Source organism: Gossypium hirsutum, chromosome A12, assembly GCF_007990345.1.
Source record: "Gossypium hirsutum isolate 1008001.06 chromosome A12, Gossypium_hirsutum_v2.1, whole genome shotgun sequence".
Classification (NCBI taxonomy): domain Eukaryota; kingdom Viridiplantae; phylum Streptophyta; class Magnoliopsida; order Malvales; family Malvaceae; genus Gossypium; species Gossypium hirsutum.
Window position 1 is genome coordinate 9,503,006 of NC_053435.1, and position 22,644 is coordinate 9,525,649.

At 35.2% G+C, this 22,644-nt stretch overlaps 1 protein-coding gene across 19 annotated transcripts; it reads left to right on the plus strand.

Annotated features, from left to right (window-relative positions):
* The first annotated feature begins 4,691 nt into the window (after positions 1 to 4,691).
* On the plus strand, positions 4,692 to 19,271 carry LOC107935852 (protein CHROMATIN REMODELING 4). Of its 19 annotated transcripts, XM_041082670.1 has the most exons (13): positions 4,692 to 5,468; positions 5,651 to 5,693; positions 6,529 to 6,908; positions 7,464 to 7,565; positions 7,686 to 8,579; positions 9,697 to 9,798; positions 9,892 to 9,922; positions 10,001 to 12,642; positions 13,500 to 13,657; positions 15,224 to 15,338; positions 15,538 to 15,623; positions 15,987 to 16,650; positions 16,749 to 19,271. In XM_041082670.1, exons 3-13 carry the CDS (start codon positions 6,696 to 6,698, stop codon positions 18,801 to 18,803), a joined length of 7,062 nt encoding a protein of 2,353 aa, XP_040938604.1. In that variant the 5' UTR covers positions 4,692 to 5,468; positions 5,651 to 5,693; positions 6,529 to 6,695; the 3' UTR covers positions 18,804 to 19,271. The 19 variants fall into 19 exon arrangements, with proteins under 19 accessions (XP_040938604.1, XP_040938597.1, XP_040938605.1 ...); XM_041082663.1 differs by having other exon boundaries at positions 9,700 to 9,798; positions 9,892 to 12,642; XM_041082671.1 differs by lacking the exon at positions 5,651 to 5,693 and having other exon boundaries at positions 9,700 to 9,798.
* The last annotated feature ends 3,373 nt before the right edge of the window (positions 19,272 to 22,644 follow it).

Consider the following 22,644-nt stretch of genomic DNA (forward strand, 5'->3'; position numbering starts at 1 on the left):
ATAGATACGCGATTGTCTTGAAAATTTTGCTAAGTGAGCCTAATGCATGTTCAGTTATTACTGTAAGTTTATTTAAAGTATGTTTGGCATGTTCTAATGATGATTAATTTATGTTTGACTAAAAATTTATAAGATCACTGACAAAGAGGGTGATTTCTTAATAATATGACAATTTACTACAAGTATGACATGAGACGGTGGTGGGGCATCCTGATATTCAAGCTTAGCAACCAGGCTAAGTATAAGGTGTTACAATTGAGGCTGATAAATTGAAATAAAATTGTTGTATAGATCAAGAACTGGTAGATAATCAAGGAAAAGAGAAAATTGCAGACTAGTCCTTGATACTCCTATCTTTGTTGTTTGGCCCTGATAAGTTCATACGGTATATTTTTGTGTAATTTGTAATGTTTAAGTTGATTTGTGAATTATGAATATATGTAAGTAAGTTGTTACAGTTTGATACAAGGTGATAAAATGGATTAAATTGAAAAGTGTTTTATTGTTATATGTATCAAACCCAAATGAACATAGGATGTAATACAATTAACATGTCGATAGGTTATTTTGCGTGTTGTACGAGATTGATATGTGATGAGATGATGACATGTGATATGTGATATGTTATTATGCACTAAATGTACCAGGATCCAACATTTTTTGCGAATTACAGTGTTATATTTACAGTGGTCTTGGCGTGTTTTTGGAAGAAGATGTGAAGCCTAAGAGGTTGAAACTTGGTGCCCAGGGGTGTTTTTGGAGGGATGTTAACCTTCGGGCTAGACAGTTAGTATCCAAGCATGATCTTGGTTGGATTAGTTCAGCTGAGCATTCTTGCGTGTTTTGGGTGGATAACCACGTATCCGTTTATCTTCGTATTAGTTCATTGGGCTAAATCATGATTGTTAAACAATGTAATGACTTAAATTGATGTTTGGTAATAATATCTTAGTAAATGACTTGAAAATATGTGCAACTTATGTATTTAATTGGAGGTTAGAAAAAAAATATCATAGAAATGGGATGATGTAAAAAATGGAAAGTTATGGAAAATTTTGGTGATGATTTTTTTTGACAAAATATAATTTTTTGAATATTTATTTTGATGACAACATAACTTATGTATTTAATTTTGCATTTATATTTTTTAATTTGTTTGTATTAATATTTTAAAATTTTGTCTTTGTAAGATTTTTAAATACGCGCATCCAATACAAATATTTTTCATAATTTTAAAGCAGTGCATACAATATAACAACTTTTTAAATCTATTATTGCTATACATTCAAATATTTAATTTAATTACTAAGAAGGGTGAATGATGTATTGAAAGATGAAGATGAAGATTGAAGACAATGTTATGTAGGAATCTATCGGATAAGATGCTAGATAATAGATATATTGTTATATTGAAATCAATACCTTATTTATAATACTAAGCTATGATGATGATGATAATAATAATATAACTAAATTACAACAATAAATATAGATAATATTTAATTTTTTTTACGAATCAATTATTTACACTATTAAAATTAATACCATATTTAAATTGCATGGAATGCGTTATTCATTATATTAAATTTTTTATTGTAATTTTTTGAGGATAAATTTTTTATTTTCTAAATCATTATCTAATTTCATAATAATAATAATATAACAACAATAATTATAGATAATATTTAAATTTTTTTACGAATCAATTATTTACGCAATTAAAATTAATACCATATTTAAATTGCATGGAATGCGTTATTCATTATATTAAATTTTTTATTTTAATTTTTTGAGGATAAATTTTTTATTTTCTAAATCATTATCTTGATAAAATATTATTAATTATTAGGAGATGTATAATTAGACTTGATCATGGGTCAAGTTGGGTTTGGACCAGATCGGACCAATGCAAAATTTTAGGCCTAGTTTTCTAAGCCTAGGCCTAGCTCAACCCAAAAATAAACCTAAATTCTGCCCAAACTCGACTAAGATTAAAGATGATAAACTCAAGCTCGACTCTGCTCATCCATATTAAAATTTTTTAGATTATTATTTTTATATAAAAATAAATTTAAAAATATAATACATCAAATACACTAAAAACATTAAAATAAATATTTCTCAACAAATTGAAAATACATTAAAAAAAGTCGGTATACTTAAATAACATTAAAATAGTTACAACTTAGCAGATAAATGCCTCTAATATGGTAGTAAAATTAATAATAAAATGAGAATTACACAATATTCAAACAATAACAACAAAATAGTAGAAATATGCAACAAAATAGTAACGAAAAGGTAGACGACAGAAAAACAGTTGATTCAAGTCAGGCTTGGGCCTAAAAAAATCCTACATGAGGCCTGACTTGTTTAGAAAACAGACATTATTTTTTATTGTCCAATTTCATTTCTCAGATCTATATTTTTACTCAAATCCTCTCACATCTCAAGCGAACCTTTAGAGTTGGGCGAGTGACCCAATCAATGATCAGGTCTAATATATATACACACTTTAAAGTTACTACAATTTTGGTAAGAAAACTTTTTCTATTTAAAATGGTGCAATTCCTTTAAAAAATCTTACATATGTATTACAAAGTACGGTTATAAAATGGTATGAAACAACATGTTAACACTTTAAATCATTGACATGTATCCATTAAAAAATAATAATAAACATTGGCGGAGGGAAAAATTGTAACATAAATCTCTCCGCTTTTTTTAAATTTGTTTTAATGGTGTTTTGCAAGTTATATTTATAGAATAAATCCTTCCAATTTTCTTACATTTAATAATTTAGAAATTCAATTTACAATTTTACTTGAAAAAGCTATTGTAATTTTTAAAACCATTTAAAAAGTTATTTTTAAATTTATCACTATTTTTAGAATTTAAATATACTATTTAAATTGAAAAATATATATTTAAAAAAAATAATATTTGAATGATTTATTAATTGGTCACATTATTTAAATTTAACAAACAATCCATATCCACTAATTAATAATTAAAATTAAATTAGAATCTGTACATAAAAATAGAATTTTACACAATCTATTATTATGATATTTATGTTTAAAATTAATTTCAAAATAATGTTTTTTTTAAAATTTATTATAAATCTGGAGGCTTGAACGTATTCTCGAACTTGTTTTGGAGAATGTTGGATCAAAGATTTGATACTCTTTACAGGAGAAAAGGTGGGTCTTTTATAAGTACTATAAAGATTTACAATAGGAAGTTCAGTAAGCTGAACTTTCCCTTCCACTCTTAAATAAGTGGCTTCATATAAGTAGTAAATCTTCTTAGCAGAGTGAGATTTTAGTGGAAAACTAGGCATTGAAATGAGAGCATTGGAGACAGATGGACGGGCTGAAGAGGTTGCTGTCATTTTTTATGAAACTTCTTTTTTGAGAATAAGCTTAGACAAGAGATGTATAAAATTTTAATTAACATGATTATCCACTTTTACTTAAGTACTTTTCCTTTTACTTTTCCTTTATTAGTCACTGAGTGTGTACTATTAAGAATCTTTATTAGATATGATGAATGTATTGCATCATGTATTAGTACGTTTAAATTTTATAATTGTATTATCAATGAAACGTTACAGAAATTTTCAAAAATTTTAAGAAAGAAATAAATAAAATTTGATTAATACACATCGGGCTATTCGCCCTTTAAAGTGGTATATGAGTTGAGTTCAGAATGTCGTGAGACAGTTCGATCCATATCTGGTGTGGGCATTAGAACATTGAGAGGACTGAGAAGGACCCACCTCAATATGAGTGTTCCCCCATTCCGACTTCCCTTGAACTTCCAGTAGCATAGCCGAGATGGCAAGGGGTTCTTTGTCACTGTAGGGATCTAGTGAGAGAAGTTTTGAGAATTCAAGAGAATGTCACGACGAGACAAGTCTTTTAATATTAGGATAAGTGTCAAATGTCTCTTCTATTACGAAGATCGTTGGGTCACAAAACTTATCTAGAGAATATTTTTATTTGCATTCACATCTTTTAGAAATAGTCGTTAAATTAGGTTCTTAGTTAGGTGAAGGAAGTATGACTGTTTTACCAATAATTGAGACCCAATCGAGAGAAGTTATTACATATATTCCTACTAACGTAGTTTTCATTAAAGATAAACAAATATTCTTATTCATCGATCTATTTAATGCTGGAATCAGACCTGATATTAATAAGGGGATTTCTGTCTCCAAAATAGGACCTGCAGCTTAAATTAAAGATGTAAAAGAAATTGCTTGTAAATCATAATTGGAATTGACCTAATTCGTTGAATTAGAAACCTTTTTACTTCTAATCTCGATAAAGCAACTCAAAATTAATTGGAAGGAGGAAAACTTATACATTTTACATTTTAAAGTTGTTATTTGAAATTATTTACACTTATTAAATGCTTAACGGATAATGTAGTTAAATAGCAAATAATAAATCTGGATTAGATTTAGTAAGTAAACTTTAAAATTTATAAAAATTATAAATCTCTTAGTTTTTATTATACATAACTAGTTATACTTATAAGCTTAACCCTTAAAACCAAGAAAAGTGCTCGTTAGAAAATCGAAGATTGGTATTAAAATATTTAATGAGTATCTCAACAAAACGAAAATTGATAAAAAAAAAAAAACCTCGAAGCAATGTCGGAATCAAACAAAACAAAACCGAGTAAGAGGAAATAAAAAAAGATTAAAGAAAGAAAAGAAGGCATAATATTAATAAGAGACAGCAGCGTATACAATAAGAGGGGTCTGATCCAAGTCCAAGCAAAGCAAAGCAAAGGCAAAGCATGGCGGCGATTACGAGGAGAGGAGAGCGAAAGGAAAGCAAGGTTCTTTCGTGGGCAGTGGTGTGGTGGCTTTGGGCTTGGGGAGAAGAGAAAGGAAATAAAAATAGACAAGGAATGTAGAAAAACAAAAAGAAAAAGGGCAAACAAAATAGGAAGTGGCGTCTGGTGAAGCCACGTGGCACATCATCAGTGGTTAGGTAGGAGAGAGAGGGAGAGAGGGAGAGAGGGGAGGAGGAAGGGCTGCTTTCCCTTTCCTTAATATCTCTCTTTCTCATGCGCTGCCATGTCAGAGTGGTAACCCCGTCCGTCCCCTATTTCCCCGGCGAATCCGTATCGTATGCTCTCTTCACTCTCTATAAAACCCCCTATCCTTCTCTTTACACCTTTTCTCTCTTTATTTTTATTTTTCGAGTTGGGGTTAATTTTTATTATTTTTGTCAATTCTCTCTATATTTATTTTCATTTTTTTCTCGTGTCTTTGCCTTTTCTCTCTCTGTCTCGTATCTCTCTCTCTTCGCTCCCTTTTCTTTGCTTTGCTATACCCTAATACCCTCCCTTCTCTCTCCTCCTCCATCTGTTTTTATTCACTACATCTCTCAATCTGTTACTCTTCATATTATTCCACTTGGTTTTGATTCTTTGATCCACGAGCAAGGTTGGTAAGCTTCTTTTCCTATCTGGGTATTACTTATTTCCTTTTTTTAGCTTTGGGGTTTTCTAATTTAGGTGCCTTGAGCTGTCTATTATGTGTATTCTGATGTTTTATTGCATGTTCTCTGTTGTTTTCATGTTTGGGAGGTTTGTGTTTATACTTTGATTGAAATTTGGTGGGCTTTTGCAGTAATTCCGAAATTGGGGTTCTGTGAGTGAGTTTGTCATTGCAGGTGAGTTTTGTTGAAATGGGGTTTTCAGTTCAATGCAAGCTCAACGTTTTATGCATATATTGAATTTTCGAAACTGATTCTTCAATTTGGCTCGTTTTCCGTGTTAATTTGCTGTGCATTTTATGGTCATTTGTTTGGTTTAGATGTTTTATTTCATTCCTAGACTAGATAGTGGCTCCTAGCTATTACATTTCCCAAGCTGTTCTAATTTACCACTGGGATTTAGGCTTGCATTTGTTCTTGTTGCTGATTGAATTGAGTGTAGAATGTGTCAAACCTGGGTAAATGCTGTTACTTCCGATTTTTCATTTTTTTTATCCCATAGATGATGCCTGGATTAATGATGCTACTTCTGTCATATTGTCTGATTCCGTTGTTGCTTCTGCTCTATGTAGAATATGGAGTTTGGATTTGGTTTGACTATTATGTTCACCTTTTTAATTAAACCATAGTGACTTTCTTTTGGTATTTACATGGATTGATTCTGTTGCTTTAGTTGAATTAGGTTTTTTTATATTGGTACTTCAATTTTGACAGTTTAGAAACAAGCACTGAGAATAATGTGAACTGTGATGTTGCCTATTCGCGGCAGTTTGAAGTTGGTTGAATTACAAAAGACTAATCTGAAGTTGAGTTTGTTTGGCCTCGTCTAGAAACTGGAATAAATGAGGTGTTCAATATCATGAGTTTATGTTTTAAGTAATTCAGTATGATTTCCCTCTTCCTACCCTCTGCTTTAAAAAAAAAAAAAAACCGCTTTTCTGAAATGCTTTCAGTCTGTTTGCATGCATCCTTCACCATTCTTTGGAGTAATAAAACCATTGTTGCTTCGTAGTTGCCTTTCGGTCTTGTAACAAGTTGTATTGCTGAAAATGATGAAATTGTACGGTGATTATTTGCGGGGGCTAAGATTGCCAATTGGAAGCTTCATTGTTCTGTCCGTGATTTGACATACTTTCTGCTATTCATAGCCGCAATGTTAATACCCATGATTAGAAAAAGATGAAAGACATTAGTTCATTGAATAGTAAAATGATTAACCGAAACTGGGTCCTGAAGCGCAAACGAAGAAAGCTTCCGTGTGGTCCATCCCTAGCCAATGGTAAAGAAGAAAACTTATTATCAGAATCTCCAAGGAGTTCTTCAGCTAAGCGTAGGCTGAAAGGTGAAATTAGTACCGACCAGTCATCATCTAAAAAGAAGGGAAATGATGGGGTATGTTCTTTTCAATTCTTGTTCCTTCATTGAGTTGTTCCCCTCATGGTAATGTAGTTATCTTTTCGTCTTTTGATTTGGTTGTTCATGGTTGATGTAGCTAAACAATCTCCTCAGTCATTTTCTGGAAAGTTGTCAATATGTTCAAATTTTACTCAAAATTGATCAAGTGTTATGAATTTAGCTAGGTTTTTATCAAGTATCAGAATCCACATGCCAGAAGTTTTTGAATCATGCATGCTTCAATTCAATATAATTTTTTACTCAAGAGGAACCAGGCTCTGAACAAGAACTATTGGTGGATTTGGGTTTTCAGAACTTTTTTCCATTGCAATAGGCTTAGTGCACTTCTTGTATGCATCAGTTCATTGTTTCATTGTTAGAAACTCAGAGAAAACCATTTTAGTATCATACTGCATTGGTGTGAGGAGACAAATAATGTACAGAGAACGAAATTCAATGAAATATACTTTCATTTGCAATCCTGTGTTTTGACTGTGTTTTATAGACATTTAAACTACTTCTGACAACTATTCTGATTTTTATTGTCTTCAGTACTACTATGAATGTGTTATTTGTGATCTTGGTGGGAACTTGTTGTGTTGTGATAACTGTCCCAGGACCTATCATCTACAATGCCTTGATCCACCTCTTAAGGTAGGATATCACAGCTAACTTGAGATAATCCTCTTCTTTGTTTTATGGCTCCATTAGCTATTATTTTTCACTCATTCTATCTTTTTTCTTTTCATTGTTCTTCTGTATCCATGATTGTAGCGCATCCCAATGGGAAAGTGGCAATGCCCAAAGTGCTGTAAGAAGACCGATTCACTCAAGCCCATTACTCATCTGGATTCAATTTCCAAACGAGCAAGATCAAAAACTATCAAGACAAAAGCTCAAACTGGAATAAAGTCACCTACTACTGAGAAAGTGTCCCGGATTTTTGGAACATCCATTATTGCAAAGAAAAGATCATCCTCTAGTAAAGGAAAATCTGATGTAGCTCAGGGAGTGGATACTTTGAAAAAGGAACCAGAAACCTCTCATATAGATGTACCTTCTACCCCTAAACCAAGTCTTACATCCATTGGTGGTGCTGAGGAAGGTGGTGCTTCTTGTGTGAATGTTGATGATGAGAAGACTCCTGTTGCATCTCCAACAGGTTCATCTGCTGAAAGGAAGTTAACTCCTGTAGCTGGTGGTTCATCATGTATGAATGTTGATGATGGAATGAAGCCAGTTGCATCTCCAACAGGTTCATCAGCTGAAAGGAAGTTAAATCCTGTAGCTGGTGAGGTTTTGTCTCATTCTAAGAGTACAAACTCAGAGAAAAATGATGAAGCACCTGAAGCGAAGCATGAATTGTCTTGTGATAATGAGTCTCCCACAGACAAAGTTGTTCTTGCAATTGGTGTAGCCACAAGGAAAGACAGAAAAAGAAAGCAGAAAGTCAGCGATGAGGCAAGTCAAAAGAAGCGTAAGAGTGATAAGGGTAAGCGTACTGTCAGTACTTCTAAAAAGAAGGGGTCCAAAGCAAATAATATTGGCCCTGGAACTAGTAAAACTCATCAGAAACAGAAACAGAAGCCTGTTAACCATGGGGTTTCTGCATCTTTGTCAAAGGATGATGATGGGAGCAAGAATTTTGATACTCAGAAAAAAGATGAGGTATGTTATAATCTTATAGGTTTTTTTTTAATGGGATGTTGGAGGTCTTCTATTTTCTTTCATATGCTCAGGTGAGATTTGATGTGAATTATGTAGATGATTTTTTTAATTTAAATGAGTCTTTGTAGATATTTATTATTGTCCTCTAGGAATTTTTGCACTTTAATGGATTCATCTTTCTGAACTGTAGTCATGCATATGTAATTGGGGGAACTTGTTGGTGAAAAGCAGAGTTCTTAGAAGTTTTCTTCTGGGAGAGATAATATCTGGACAATTAGTTCCGTTGTCATATATGATGGATTGGTTTTATAGATACCTTGAAATCAGAGTAGAGCTCATATAAGAGGCTTAGGGTCTTTCTGAACCGTAGTCTCCCAGGCTGAGATCCCCCCTTAAAATTTGAACTAGTTTCCTTAATTTGCTACGTTTTTGCAGTGTTCTCCTGCATTGTATGGATTTATCGTTCTATATGATAATCCAAAATGGAAAACTTCATTAATCTTTTAGTTGAGAGCCTTCTTCCCATGTGGTATACAAATTCAAACCTAAGATGGGTAGATCACTTCTCGAACTAATCAGATCATGATTGTAAGAGCTTACACTATAGAGTTAATGGATTTCCTCCTGCTTTACTTGTACTGGTTCAGTGTTAAATATAAGCTATATTTTATGCACGTGTTGTCTTTCTTTATCTTTTATTTTTGTCTTCTGAACTTCACATGTTCTGCATATTTGAACTAGAATGTCTAGATGAAGTTGTCTATTGATTTTATGTTGGTGTTCAAGTTTTTGGTTTACAGTTTGATAACTGTCCAATATTATTATTGCCCTATTGGTGCATAAATTTAGAGGTGCATCTTAGGATGGTCTTTTTTTTTTCTTATTGGTGCATAAATTTAGTACTCTGTTTATAGTGAACATGTAAGTGTGACTTCCTAAAGGTAATGCCTTGAAAATATGATACACACACATATTAATGCTCCAGTATATGAGTTCTTACGAAAGTACCATTGTTTTCTTCACTTGTTAATGTTTCTCATTGCTGATTGAATCACATTGTTGTGACTACTCTTGGAATTCTTTCGGCTTGTTTAAATCCTTTAATTTTCTTGATCAGAAGCTTTCTGAGGGTGCAGAGCAACAGTCCGATGAGTTAGATAAAGGAATTCTCAATCCCCCGCTGAGATGTGAAGACAGTGTTCCTGCCGAACTTCTGCAGGTTAGTTGACTTATATGTATCCGATATGAACTCTTTACTTTTGTGGATAATCGCTCACCTTTTTCCCAAGTATCTTACTTATCTGCTTCACAGGTTGATCGAGTTCTAGGCTGTCGGGTTCAAGGTGATAATGCTAGTATTTTGCATCATGCATCTGCAGCACTTTCAGAGGACATGCTTTCTGATGATTTTGTAATTGCAGTAAATCCAAGCAGACTTTCAGAGGAGAATTCTGTTTGTGATATTGATTCAGATACAGTAACTGCTGAAAATCTTACTGAGGGTTGCCCTAAGACTCTGAAAGGTTCTGATAAAGAAGAAAGCACAAAGAATGATGTCAGAGTGGATAAAATGAATGTATATAGAAGGTCTGTCACTAAGAAATGCAAAGGAGGGGATTCTTTGGACTTATTGAACAAAGACACTAAGGATTCAGATTGTGCAATCATAAATGGTAAGGATCAAGATGAATCCGTGGTAAGTGTAGAAGATTCAGGAAAAAGAAATGAGAAAACTGTAGTAGAAGAGTTGACTGCTGATGTTAATGTGAAAAGTCATGGCGCCACTGAAGCTCCAAAAGTTTGTGAAACGCCTGCTAAAACGAAAGAGATGGGTGCAGAAATGAAAATACGTAGCAGTGTTGAAAATAAAGTCCAAGAACCTGCTGTGACTGAATCAGCATGTTCTAAAGAGGAGACGGTCTCATATGAATTTTTTGTTAAATGGGTGGGGATGTCCCATATGCATAATAGTTGGATTTCTGAATCCCAGCTGAAAATTCTGGCGAAGAGAAAACTAGAAAATTATAAGGCCAAATATGGGACAACTGTGATAAATATCTGTGAGGAAAAGTGGAAGAAGCCTCAGCGAGTTATTTCTCTCCGTGTTACAAATAATGGCCGGGAAGCTTTTGTGAAGTGGACTGGTCTTCCATATGATGAATGCACTTGGGAAAGGTTAGATGAACCTGTTCTTCAGCAATCTTCTCATCTAATTAATCTGTTTGAACAGTTTGAACGTCAAACATTGGAAAAAGATGCTACTAAGGATGAAGCTAGGGCAAAGGGTGAGCAGCAGCATGATATTGTTACTTTGGCAGATCAACCTAAAGAATTGAAGGGAGGCTCTCTATTTCCCCATCAGCTTGAAGCACTTAACTGGCTGCGTAGATGTTGGCATAAATCCAAAAATGTTATACTTGCTGATGAAATGGGGCTTGGAAAAACTGTATCTGCTGTCGCCTTTATTTCGTCACTTTATTTTGAGTTTAAAGCTACTCTGCCATGTCTAGTGCTGGTTCCACTTTCTACTATGCCTAACTGGCTTGCTGAGTTTTCATTATGGGCTCCTGATTTAAATGTTGTGGAGTATCATGGTTGCGCCAAAGCAAGAGCCATCATTCGCCAGTATGAATGGCATGCTAGTGATTCGAATGAATTGAGTAGGAAAACAGCTTCGTACAAATTTAATGTTCTTTTAACTACTTATGAAATGATTCTTGTGGACTCATCTCATTTGCGTGGTGTTCCTTGGGAAGTTCTTGTGGTTGATGAGGGTCATCGCTTGAAAAATTCAGGAAGTAAGCTGTTTAGCTTGCTCAACACATTCTCTTTCCAGCATCGTGTTCTATTGACTGGAACCCCGCTCCAGAATAACATTGGTGAGATGTATAACTTGCTTAATTTCTTGCAGCCAGCTTCCTTCCCTTCTTTATCTTCGTTTGAGGAGAAATTTAATGATCTCACAACTGCGGAAAAGGTCGAAGAATTAAAGAAACTTGTTGCTCCTCATATGCTTCGAAGACTTAAAAGGGATGCCATGCAAAATATTCCCCCTAAAACTGAACGAATGGTGCCTGTTGAACTGTCATCCATTCAAGCTGAATACTACCGTGCAATGCTAACTAAGAACTACCAGATATTACGGAATATTGGGAAGGGGGTTGCACAGCAGTCAATGTTAAACATTGTGATGCAACTGAGAAAGGTTTGTAATCATCCATATCTCATACCAGGTACTGAGCCTGAGTCTGGATCACTAGAGTTTCTTCATGAAATGCGTATAAAAGCTTCAGCCAAGTTGACTCTTTTGCATTCCATGCTTAAAGTCCTATATAGAGAAGGCCATAGAGTTCTTATCTTTTCACAAATGACTAAGCTTCTTGATATCCTTGAGGATTATTTAACCATAGAATTTGGCCCTAAAACATACGAGAGAGTTGATGGCTCTGTTTCAGTTGCTGATCGTCAAACAGCGATATCAAGGTTCAACCAAGATAAAAGTCGATTTGTCTTCTTGCTATCAACACGTTCTTGTGGTCTTGGTATCAATTTGGCAACAGCTGACACTGTTATAATTTATGATTCTGATTTCAACCCACATGCTGACATCCAAGCTATGAATCGGGCACATCGAATTGGACAATCAAACAGACTTTTAGTATACAGGCTTGTAGTTCGTGCCAGTGTGGAAGAGCGGATCTTGCAACTTGCTAAAAAGAAGCTAATGCTTGATCAGCTGTTTGTCAACAAGTCTGGATCCCAAAAGGAAGTAGAAGACATTCTGCGATGGGGAACGGAAGAACTCTTCATTGATTCTTCTAGTGGGAAAGATTCAGGTGAAGGTAAGAACAATAAAGAAGATGCATTAGTGGATACAGATCATAAGCACCGGAAGAGGGTTGGTGGTCTCGGAGATGTGTACCAAGACAAATGTACTGATGGCAGCAACAAGATTGTGTGGGATGAAAGTGCAATTTTGAAATTGCTTGATCGTACAAACCTTCAGTCTGGACCAACTGATGCCGAGGGGGATTTGGAAAATGATATGCTTGGCTCAGTAAAGGTGAGGTATTCTACTTATGTTATGTTGAAGTGTGTGTGGTTTTGTATGTTAATACATTCATTGGCTAACAAATGCAATGACTTGTACTTTTTTTCCTCTCTGCATGGGAATGATATGCTGATGCTTTTGTTGCTTCTAATGGTTGGCATTAGCAGTCAAACCTGGAATCACAGTTTTATTGCTTCTATATTCTGTTTACAATAGAATTGCTATGTAAATTGGTCCCACCCCCCCTCAAAAAAAAAAAAAAAAAAAAGAAAAAAAAAGAGAAAAAATGAAAAAAAGAAAAAGGAAACAACAAAAAAGAAAAACTCCTGAAGTGAGCTTAAATTATATGGTTTAGTTGGTCAAAGTAGGAGCTCTAGGGTCTGCCCCTTAGTTGTTACGAGCTGTACCTGTTTTAGCAAGCCTAAAGACTCCTTGTATCTTTAGGTTGTAAATTGTTTACAGTTTATAAGTATTTTTATGCATGCAAACTTGAATGTTATTGCCAACTATTAGACCTAGCTGTTGAGGTTACTGCATCTGTTATTCTTTTAAATTATGTTGCCCCTTAGAATTCATGTTTACGTGAGAGTTTCTTAGTATTGTTAAAATTGGTAGTTTATTAAATGTTTTACTATTTCATTATGCATATTTTTTTGGCCACTGTTTGTGGGGTCTTAAAAGTAGCTCTTGATGGGATTTCATTTTGCTTAAAAATTTCTTAGAATTGCTAATATTTTATTGTTTTTGGTCTTTACCTGTGTTTGTGTTAGACTTTCCTATTTTTATTATTTGCAGTCATTCTAATTTCAAAGAAAGCCGTAATCTTGTTGTTTCTTTATTGAACATTTCTTCATTTTCTTCTTGTGCAGTCTGTTGAATGGAATGATGAAACAACAGAAGAACCAGGGGGAGGTGAATCTCCTTCAGCTGTTGCTGATGATATTTTGGAGCAGACTTCTGAGAAGAAAGAAGATAATGTGCTAAATGGTACTGAAGAAAATGAATGGGACAAACTTTTGCGTGTGAGGTGAATATCTTTCTTTTTCCCATCCCATTTCTTTTCTATGAAAAAGCTATTGAACTAAAGGTTCCTTACGTTTAAAGGCACAGGAAAATCCAATTTTGCAAATGAAAAACCCAGTAGAATAGTTGAGAATTTGATTAAATTCATGCACTGCATAGAGCCGTGGAATGAGTTCAACAGCTATGAACTTTAGTTTATTGAAGTTATGAGGATCGCAGGTCATACCACTAGGCTGTTAGAACTTGAAAAACTCCTCTCTTTTTCCTTCAATTATAGGAAAGACATGTTGCTAATCATTGAGATAATAAGATGCAATCCTTTACTTTTGTCTTTAAATATTAAGTCAGAGTAGGGATCTCTTGTTGCCTGTACTGAGCTTGAGGTGATGAGTGGCTAGTTTTAACTACTCAAACATGCATAGAGATGGATTAAACTATAAAGAGATTTGTTTTATTGGTAATGTATGTTTTTTTGTATTCAAGTATCTAAGGAATTATGAGGGAATTTAGGGTTAATTTGGCATTTTTTTAATGTTAGGTTAGGAATTAGGCTATAAATACCTATGCTATTTGTTTTCTAGTAATTTCAAATATTGAACTTTTTTTTTTTCAAATGACTGAGATATTGAGAACTGAGGTTTTGGGTTCTTGGAGGTTGAAAATTCTGGTTATATTGAGTTCTTTTTGGTAGTTCTTGGTAGTTTCTTTGGCATTATTGGTACTACTAAATTTTGATAGCATGTCACCTGTAGATCTGTAAACTTTGCCTCCAAATCCGATGTTTGCAAGTGAGGTTATTATCTTAAATATATCCTGCTCTTTGTCCCACCATCATTTTTATTTTTTATTTTGGCTTTGTAGATAGCTTCTGCTTCAGGTCCTGCAAAGCTTCTATATGATGAAATTGATAGCAGTTTACAGTCCCAGTTTTTAGTTTCCTGCTTGATATAGTGTGGTCCACAATTCAGAACTGGTCATTGTTTTTGAATGAAACAGAACTTGCATAATAAATAAATTGTCCTGCTGCTGTTGTTTAGAAAAAATAAATGCTATTCAACAGAATGAGTGGTCAAAATAACGAGTCGAGATCAACTTATGTTGACTTGAGAATGGCTACTCTTTCACCTTGTAATTTTAATGAAGTCTTTGGAAAACAATCAATGCATAACATTGATCTATGAAAATCTTATATGATAAATTTAAGCACTCAGCCGTTTAGTCATCTTGTTAGAATATGATGTGATGTGTGTACTTTTCAATAAATTCCTTTCACATGGTATATCCAAAAGTATCTGGTCTAAGCTTAAATCTGTTGTGTATCATTGAAGATTAACTTTGAGTAAACTTTTGTTATAGCATTAAGAGTTTAATTAAATCTAGTTGAAATGAATCAGACATTAAATGCTGTCCAACTCTTTTGAGAGAAAAATGCTGTTGAACTTTTGTTAAAAGAACAAAAGTAGATAACTGTCATTATATTGTATGTCAAAAACTTAATTTCCCACTTTGGCCCTAGTTTTTTTGTTACGGATTTGTGTTGAACTCTCTTGCTTGATTTACTGTGTAACAGGTGGGAGAAATATCAAAGTGAGGAGGAAGCAGCCCTTGGTAGAGGGAAGCGACAAAGGAAAGCCGTCTCCTATAGAGAGGCATATACTCCACATCCCAATGAGACAACGACCGAGGTACTTAGCTTTCTGCTTTTGATTGCAATAAAACTGGCTTTTCTCTTTTCTCCTTTATATTTAATACTTTTCAAAATATACGGATGCTCTTACTTTATTCCACCTTCACTTGCTTGCTCAGTAGTCTGTAACTTGTAACCTACTCTAGTTCTTGTATTGCTTATTCATGGTGTTAGCAACTTGTTATTCTGTTGAAAAGCAGAGTGGCGGGGAAGAAGAGAAGGAACCAGAAACAGAGCCAGAGCGGGATTATACACCAGCAGGACGGGCTCTTAAAGCAAAGTAGTAAGTTCAGATCCTTTCTGAGAATTCCACTTGCTGAATTTTCTGTTGAGATGCCAGTAAAGTAGTATTTTCAAAATTACTGCACTGTCAATAATTTGAATGCATGTTAGCTGACTTATTGTTAAACATAGAAACGAAACCATATAATGAATTTGTTGGAGTTAAACTGTTAAGTCGTTAGTTGAAGAACACACATGCTCCAATTACAGGAACTCTTTGAATAATGTAGTAGCCATTTCTACTATTAATCTTTTACTTTCTCAGATAACATTTGCTTGGCTTTCTCTGGTAAATTAGTAGGATACATTCTTAAATTTTTTATATCTTGGGTGCATTAATTTACTCTGTAATCCTTTTTGACAGTACTAAACTCCGTGCTCGACAAAAAGAACGGCTTGCTAGGAGGAATGCAATTGAAGAAGTTCGTCCCAGTGAGGGATTTCCTGGACTTGAGTCGGTAGCACAGTGTCCTTCCATCAATGGAAGAGAAGGGGATCATGTTAATCAATCTGATCAACAGTCAGATAAAGATAAGTGTTTGATAATTGACTTGGAGGATGATAAACATGCTCAATCATTAGATGAACCAAAGAACAAAGATGATTCAATTTTAAGGCTTGGGAGGCTGTCAAAACATAAAACAAGTGGACAATTGGATCTTTCTGTCAACCCTCTTCACCAGTCTTCTCCTGACATGATCCTTCCAAGTAGCAATCATCAAGGCACAAGCTATAACCAATCTCTACCTTCCAACAACTTGTTGCCAGTTCTTGGGCTTTGTGCTCCCAATGCTAGTCAGTTTGACTCATTTCATAAAAACTTCTCAAGATCAAATTGTCGGCAAGGCAGGCCAGGAACTGGACCAGAGTTTCCATTCAATTTAGCTCCAACTACAGGAGCTTCAATTGAGAAAGAAGCAAAAGGTCAAGAGACTACCTTGGACAAATTTAAATTGCAAGATTCACCTCCCGAAGTTTTACAACGTCTTAAAATTGGAAACCAAGATAGTTGGCTCCCGTTTAACCCGGTAACCCTCTTTGTCAGCATTTTGTTTTTCTTTAGTTGTCAAATACAAAACCTTCCTTTCCATGTTAATATATGATGACAAGACTTGTTTCCTTGCAGTATCCTTCTGCTTCTTCACAAGGAAAAATTTTTGATCGATTAGAAAGTTCTGGTGCTAGTTCTTCTGATTTTCAGGAAAAGATGCCACTGCCTAATTTACCTTTTGATGAGAAATTGCTTCCTCGGTTCTCCCTTCCTACCAAAGGCATGATGACATCACATCATGACCTGTTGCCTAGCTTATCTTTAGGGAGTAGGCTTGATGCTGTGACTGAGTCAGTGCAAGACCTTCCTACAATGCCATTGCTGCCCAATTTAAAATATCCTCCACAAGATGTGCCTAGGTACAATCAGCAAGAGAGGGACATGCCTCCAACATTGGGTTTGGGTCAGTTGCCTCCCATTTCTTCTTTTCCTGAAAACCATAGGAGGGTGCTTGAAAATATTATGATGAGGACTGGATCTGGATCTGGATCTGGGAACTTGTATAAAAAGAAATCGAAGGTAGAGGGCTGGTCAGAGGATGAACTGGATTTTCTCTGGATTGGTGTTCGTAGACACGGACGAGGTAGTTGGGATGCCATGCTTAGAGACCCCAGGCTAAGATTTTCAAAGTACAAAACTTCAGAAGATTTGGCAGCTAGGTGGGAGGAGGAGCAACTTAAAATTCTGGATGGGCCAGCTTTTCCAGTTCAAAAATTCCCCAAGCTAACGAAAACCACCAAACCTTCTTCCTTGTTTCCAAGCATTCCTGATGGAATGATGACGCGGGCACTGCAAGGTAGTAGATTTGTTGCACCCTCAAAATTTCAAACTCACCTGACTGATATGAAGTTGGGTTTTGGAGATCTAGCTTCTAGCCTGCCTCACTTTGAGCTATCAGATCAACTTGGTTTGCAAAATGATAGTTTTCCCCCTATTCCAACATGGAATCCTGACAAATCTCGTGCAAACTTTTCTGGAGATTCAGTTGCTGGGCCCTCTGATAGGCCAGGGCCATCTGTGAGTGTACCTGGTGAGAAACCTTTTTTTCTCAATTCCTTTGGAGCCAGCAACTTGGGTTCAAGTTTGAATTGCTCCAGTAGCCCTGATTTACACAGGAAGGAGGACGATTATGGTTCAATGAAGCATGGGAAGTTGCCTAGTGTTCTTGATAAATCGCTAAATATGTTACGTGATTCCCTCAATAATGGTGGAAATGGTGAATCTGCCAGCTCTGGGTTTCTCTCCGATCCAAATAAAGGGCTGAATCTTTCTTATTCAAAGGGAAAAGAAGTAGCTGGAAATAGTTCTTCCAAGAACAAGTTACCTCACTGGCTTCGTGAAGCTGTTAGTACTCCTGCAAAACCTCCAGATCCTGATCTACCACCAACTGTTTCAGCAATAGCTCAGTCAGTTCGTGTACTGTATGGAGAAGATAAGCCTACCATTCCCCCATTTGTGGTACCTGGGCCCCCTCCTCCTCAACCAAAGGACCCGAGACACAGTCTAAAAAAGAAAAAGAAACGGAAGTCGCACATCTTCAGGCAGGTCCTACCGGACACAGCTGGAAGTAGTAGTCTCTCTCCTGCATGCTCAATTCCGTTGGCACCACCATTTCAATTGCTTCCACAATCAGTTACTGGAACTGCAGGGCTTCCTTTGATTGAATCTGATTACAGCAGGTCTCCTCGTAACTTAAGCATGATGAATCCATCATCTTCATCGGCGTATCTTATTCCACCAAAGAAATCAAGCATGGGATTATCCCCCTCCCCTGAAGTGCTTCAACTAGTAGCATCTTGTGTTGCTCCAGGGCCACACTTGTCATTAACTTCTGGCATGACAAATTCTAGCTTACATGATGGCAAACTTCCATTGCCAAAATCTGTTAACGAAGTTGGATATCCAGATTCACTAGGTGTATCTGTCAAAGGGAAAACTAAACTGAGCCCGACCATTGATGTCCAGGATCAATCTCCAGAGGAGAGGCAAGATGAACCTGATTGTGGGGATTCTAGCAAGACTCAGTCAGATCATTCTCGACCTGAACAACCTGATGTAGAGGAAATATCATCAGAAGGCACTGTGTCAGATCATCCTGTGAGTGAGCATGAAGCTGGTATACAGGAGTAAACAGTGAAACAATTATTCTTTGATGTGCTCGAATTTTTGTAGGCATGATGCAGCGAGTGATTAACTAGCATATATAGGGATCATTTAGGACATCTCTAGTGTAAAGTTTCTGTAAGAGGAAGGAAATATATAGTGTTGCCTGCCTGCAACGGATTCTTTTGTCTTGCCTCCACGTTGAGAGCTCACAACTATTTGCAGCTGCCAACAGTGGAATTTTCATCTGCGAAATGAGCTTCATTCAAACCAGGTGATAAAATTTGGAGGGAAGTTTGTTTCTTGTTGCAGTAAGCTTCTGCCACCTACATATGTTATCTTCAAGCTATCTGGGTTGTGCAATTTTTTTTGTTTCATAATTGTAAAAGTTATCCTCCTGAATGTTAAGTCATTCTACTTTACACTGTGGCATTAAAGTAACGTTTGATGTAGTTTGGATCGCGGGTATATAACACATTATTTAGTTTTTTCTGACTGCATCGGGCGAATGAAATCTTGTGCATGAATTATCACAGCGCATGTCTTTTCTTGTACTGCGGCAATTATTTCTTTTTGAGTTATGTATTAATTTTTTTTTATTGAACTAGATACTTGCACTTGACTTGAGCCTATTCGGTCAATTAAGAGTTGACATGTAATTAAAAATTTATTTTCCCTTCGTTTGGCTTGGAGCAAGAAAAGAAAATAATTAAGTAAATTAATATAAAATAAAAATTAAATTAAATTAAAAATATTATATTTTTCTCTCTATTCTCCTCGTTCACCAAACCTCATTTCCAGCAAACTTCCATCGCCATCTATCATCTTCCATCATCTAGCACCATTACCAGCAAACCTCCAAATGCCAATTGCTTATCCTCTCGTGCGCAACTAAAAATTTAGTTAAAAAGATGAAAGAGTGGGTGATTTAATTAATTAAAATAATGGTTGTCTAGTTAGCCGTGGTGATTGCGAATATACTTTACATATATGTAACATTTCAACCCATTTTTTGGCCTTCTAATTTCTCTCAAAAACATTTCCCAAATCTATTTTGACAAAAAAAAAAGAAAAAAGAAAAAAAAGAAAAAGCTTATACGTGTTTGCTTTTTATGAGTGCTACTGTGAAAATAGAATGTTAGTAATGACAATATATATAGCAAAGAAAATATAAATAAAAATAAAGAACACAGATTTTACGTGGAAACACTTTCGGGAAAAAATCATGGGCAGAGGAGAAGAAAATTCACTATGTCAAATTCGAATTATGTAAGAGGAATAGACTATGTTTATTTATAGGCTTGTAAAGCCATATTCTAATAAGAGTGTAGTAAGATTGAAACACCTTATTCTAATCAATATAAAATAGATGGAGTTTAATAAGGTTTAAAAAACCTTATTCTAAAATAAAATAAAAGAAGTGTAGTTCTATATGGATTTTACTTTTATTTTTTTACTACTGTATTTTATTTAAATAATGATTTGGGTCACTTAATTCTAACAATCTCCACCTTGACACGAATTCTCAATGAACAAATTCTTCATCGTGAACTCTCAACGAACAAGTTCTCCATCGCTTTCATAAAACCCTTTAAGGGTTTAACTTCAACAATGAACACCAACCAAGTCTAAGCAATGCTCAAACTTGGTTATAGGAAGTGACTTAGTCATCATATCTGCAGGATTTTCATGGGTACTAATTTTGCTCACAACAATATCACCACGAGCAATAATACCACGAACAAAATGATACCGAACATCAATGTGTTTTGTTCTCTCATGAAACATTTGATCTTTTGTAATGAAGATTGCACTTTGGCTGTCACAAAATACTGCATTGATTTGAAGGTCTTCATTGAGTTCACTAAAGAGTCCGTTCAACCAAATAGCTTCTTTACAAGCCTCAATAATCACCATGTACTCAACTTTAGTGGTAGACAAAGCGACTGTAGTTTGCAAAGTGGCTTTCCAACTGATTGCACAACCTCCGATTGTAAAGATATAACCTGTGAAAAATCTTCTTCTATCAAGGTCTCCAGCAAAATCAGCATCAACATACCCAATGGCTCCATCTCTAGTTCTTTCAAACTGTAAGCAAACATCAGTAGTACCTCGTAAGTATCTTAAAATCCACTGAACTATTTTCAAATGTTCTTTACCGGGATTTGCCATGTAACTGCTAACTACACTGACTGCATATGATAAATCTAGACGTGAACAAACCATAGCATACATGAGATATCCCACTGCACTAGAGTATGAAATATGTGACATGTACTCAATCTCATAATCTGATTGTGGAGACAAAGCCAATGAAAGTCTGAAATGGGCTGCTAAATGAGTACTAATAAGCTTAGCACTCTGCATATTGAACCTGCAAAAAACTTTTCCAATGTACCCCTTCTGACTTAGGTACAATTTACTTGTTTTTCTATCTCTGAGAATCTCCATACCAAGTATCTTATTTGCTGGTCCCAAATTTTTCATCTCAAATTCTTCACTTAGTTGGGTTTTGACCTTTCTTATCTCTCTTTTATCTTTTACTGCTATCAACATGTCACTAAAATAAAGGAGTAGATATACAAAATAACCATCACTGTTTTTCTTAAAGTAAACACAACTGTCAAAACTACTTCTTTTGAAATCATGAGAAGTCATAAAAGAATCAAACCTCTTGTACCACTGTCTTGGTGACTGTTTCAAACCGTAAAGGGATTTTTTCAACAGGCAAACATAGTCCTCTTTTTTTGAGACTGTTAAACCCTTTGGTTGTTGCATGTAAATATTCTTCTCAAGTTCTCCATTCAAAAATGCAGTTTTTACATCTAACTATTCAAGCTCTAAATCATGCATGACGACAATACCAAGCAAAGCTCGAATCGAACTATGCTTCACAACCGGGGAGAACACATCTGTGAAGTCCACTTCTAGAATTTGACTGTAACCCTTTGCAACAAGCCTTACTTTATATCTAGGTTCTTCAAATCCTGGAGTCCCTTCTTTCTTTTTAAACACCCATTTACAACAAACAACCTTTTTACCTTTAGGAAGTTTCACAAGATCCCATGGTCTGTTTTGTGGAGTGATTCCATCGCCTCTTGCATAAAAAACATCCACTTTTCTGAGTCTTCACAGCTAATTGCCTCAGAATAATTAGATGGCTCTTAGTTCGTATCTATATCTTCAGCCACATTAAAGCATAAGCAACTAGATCAACCTCGGCATACTTCTTTGGAGGTTTAATTTCTCTTCTAGTTCTGTTTTTGGCGATAAAGTATTATGGTGAAGAAGCAACTCTATTCTCAATTTTTGTACTGGCTTAAGGAGTCGACTCTGTTGTAGATTTTGTATTAAACTGATGCTCCACCTGCTTTTGATTTTCTTTATTAGAAGAGTCTTTAAGAGATAAGTTAGGTAGTATAGCAGTTTCATCAAAAACAACATCTCTGCTAATCACAACTTTTCTATTTTCAGGACACCATAACTTATACCCTTTTACACTAGCTTTATAACCAAGAAAAACACATTTAATGGATCTCGGTTCCAATTTTCCATTATCAACATGAGCATACTCAAGACACCCAAAAATCTTTAAATCAGATTAGTTAGCGGGATTACCAGACCATACCTTTTGTGGAGTTTTTTTCTCAATGGCAACGGATGGAGATCGGTTGATCAAAAAACATGTAGTAGAGGCTGCTTCAGCCCAAAATGAATTTGGTAAGTTGGCATTTGACAACATACATCGAACTTTCTCCATGATTGTTCTGTTCATTCGTTCTGCAATACCGTTCTGCTGTAGAGTATGACGAACTGTTAAGTGTCTCACGATCCCTTCTAACTTGCATAGTTTATTAAACTCATCAGA

What these genes read in the sequence shown, in the direction of transcription:
- LOC107935852 (XM_041082659.1), top strand. Translation starts at nt 6,696, where the DNA reads ATGAAAGACATTAGTTCATTGAATAGTAAAATGATTAACCGAAACTGG. An exon ending in ATACTCAGAAAAAAGATGAG is followed by an intron (nt 8,580 to 9,696) that starts GTATGTTATAAT and finishes TTTCTTGATCAG; the next exon opens with AAGCTTTCTGAGGGTGCAGA. An exon ending in GTTGGCTCCCGTTTAACCCG is followed by an intron (nt 16,651 to 16,748) that starts GTAACCCTCTTT and finishes GTTTCCTTGCAG; the next exon opens with TATCCTTCTGCTTCTTCACA.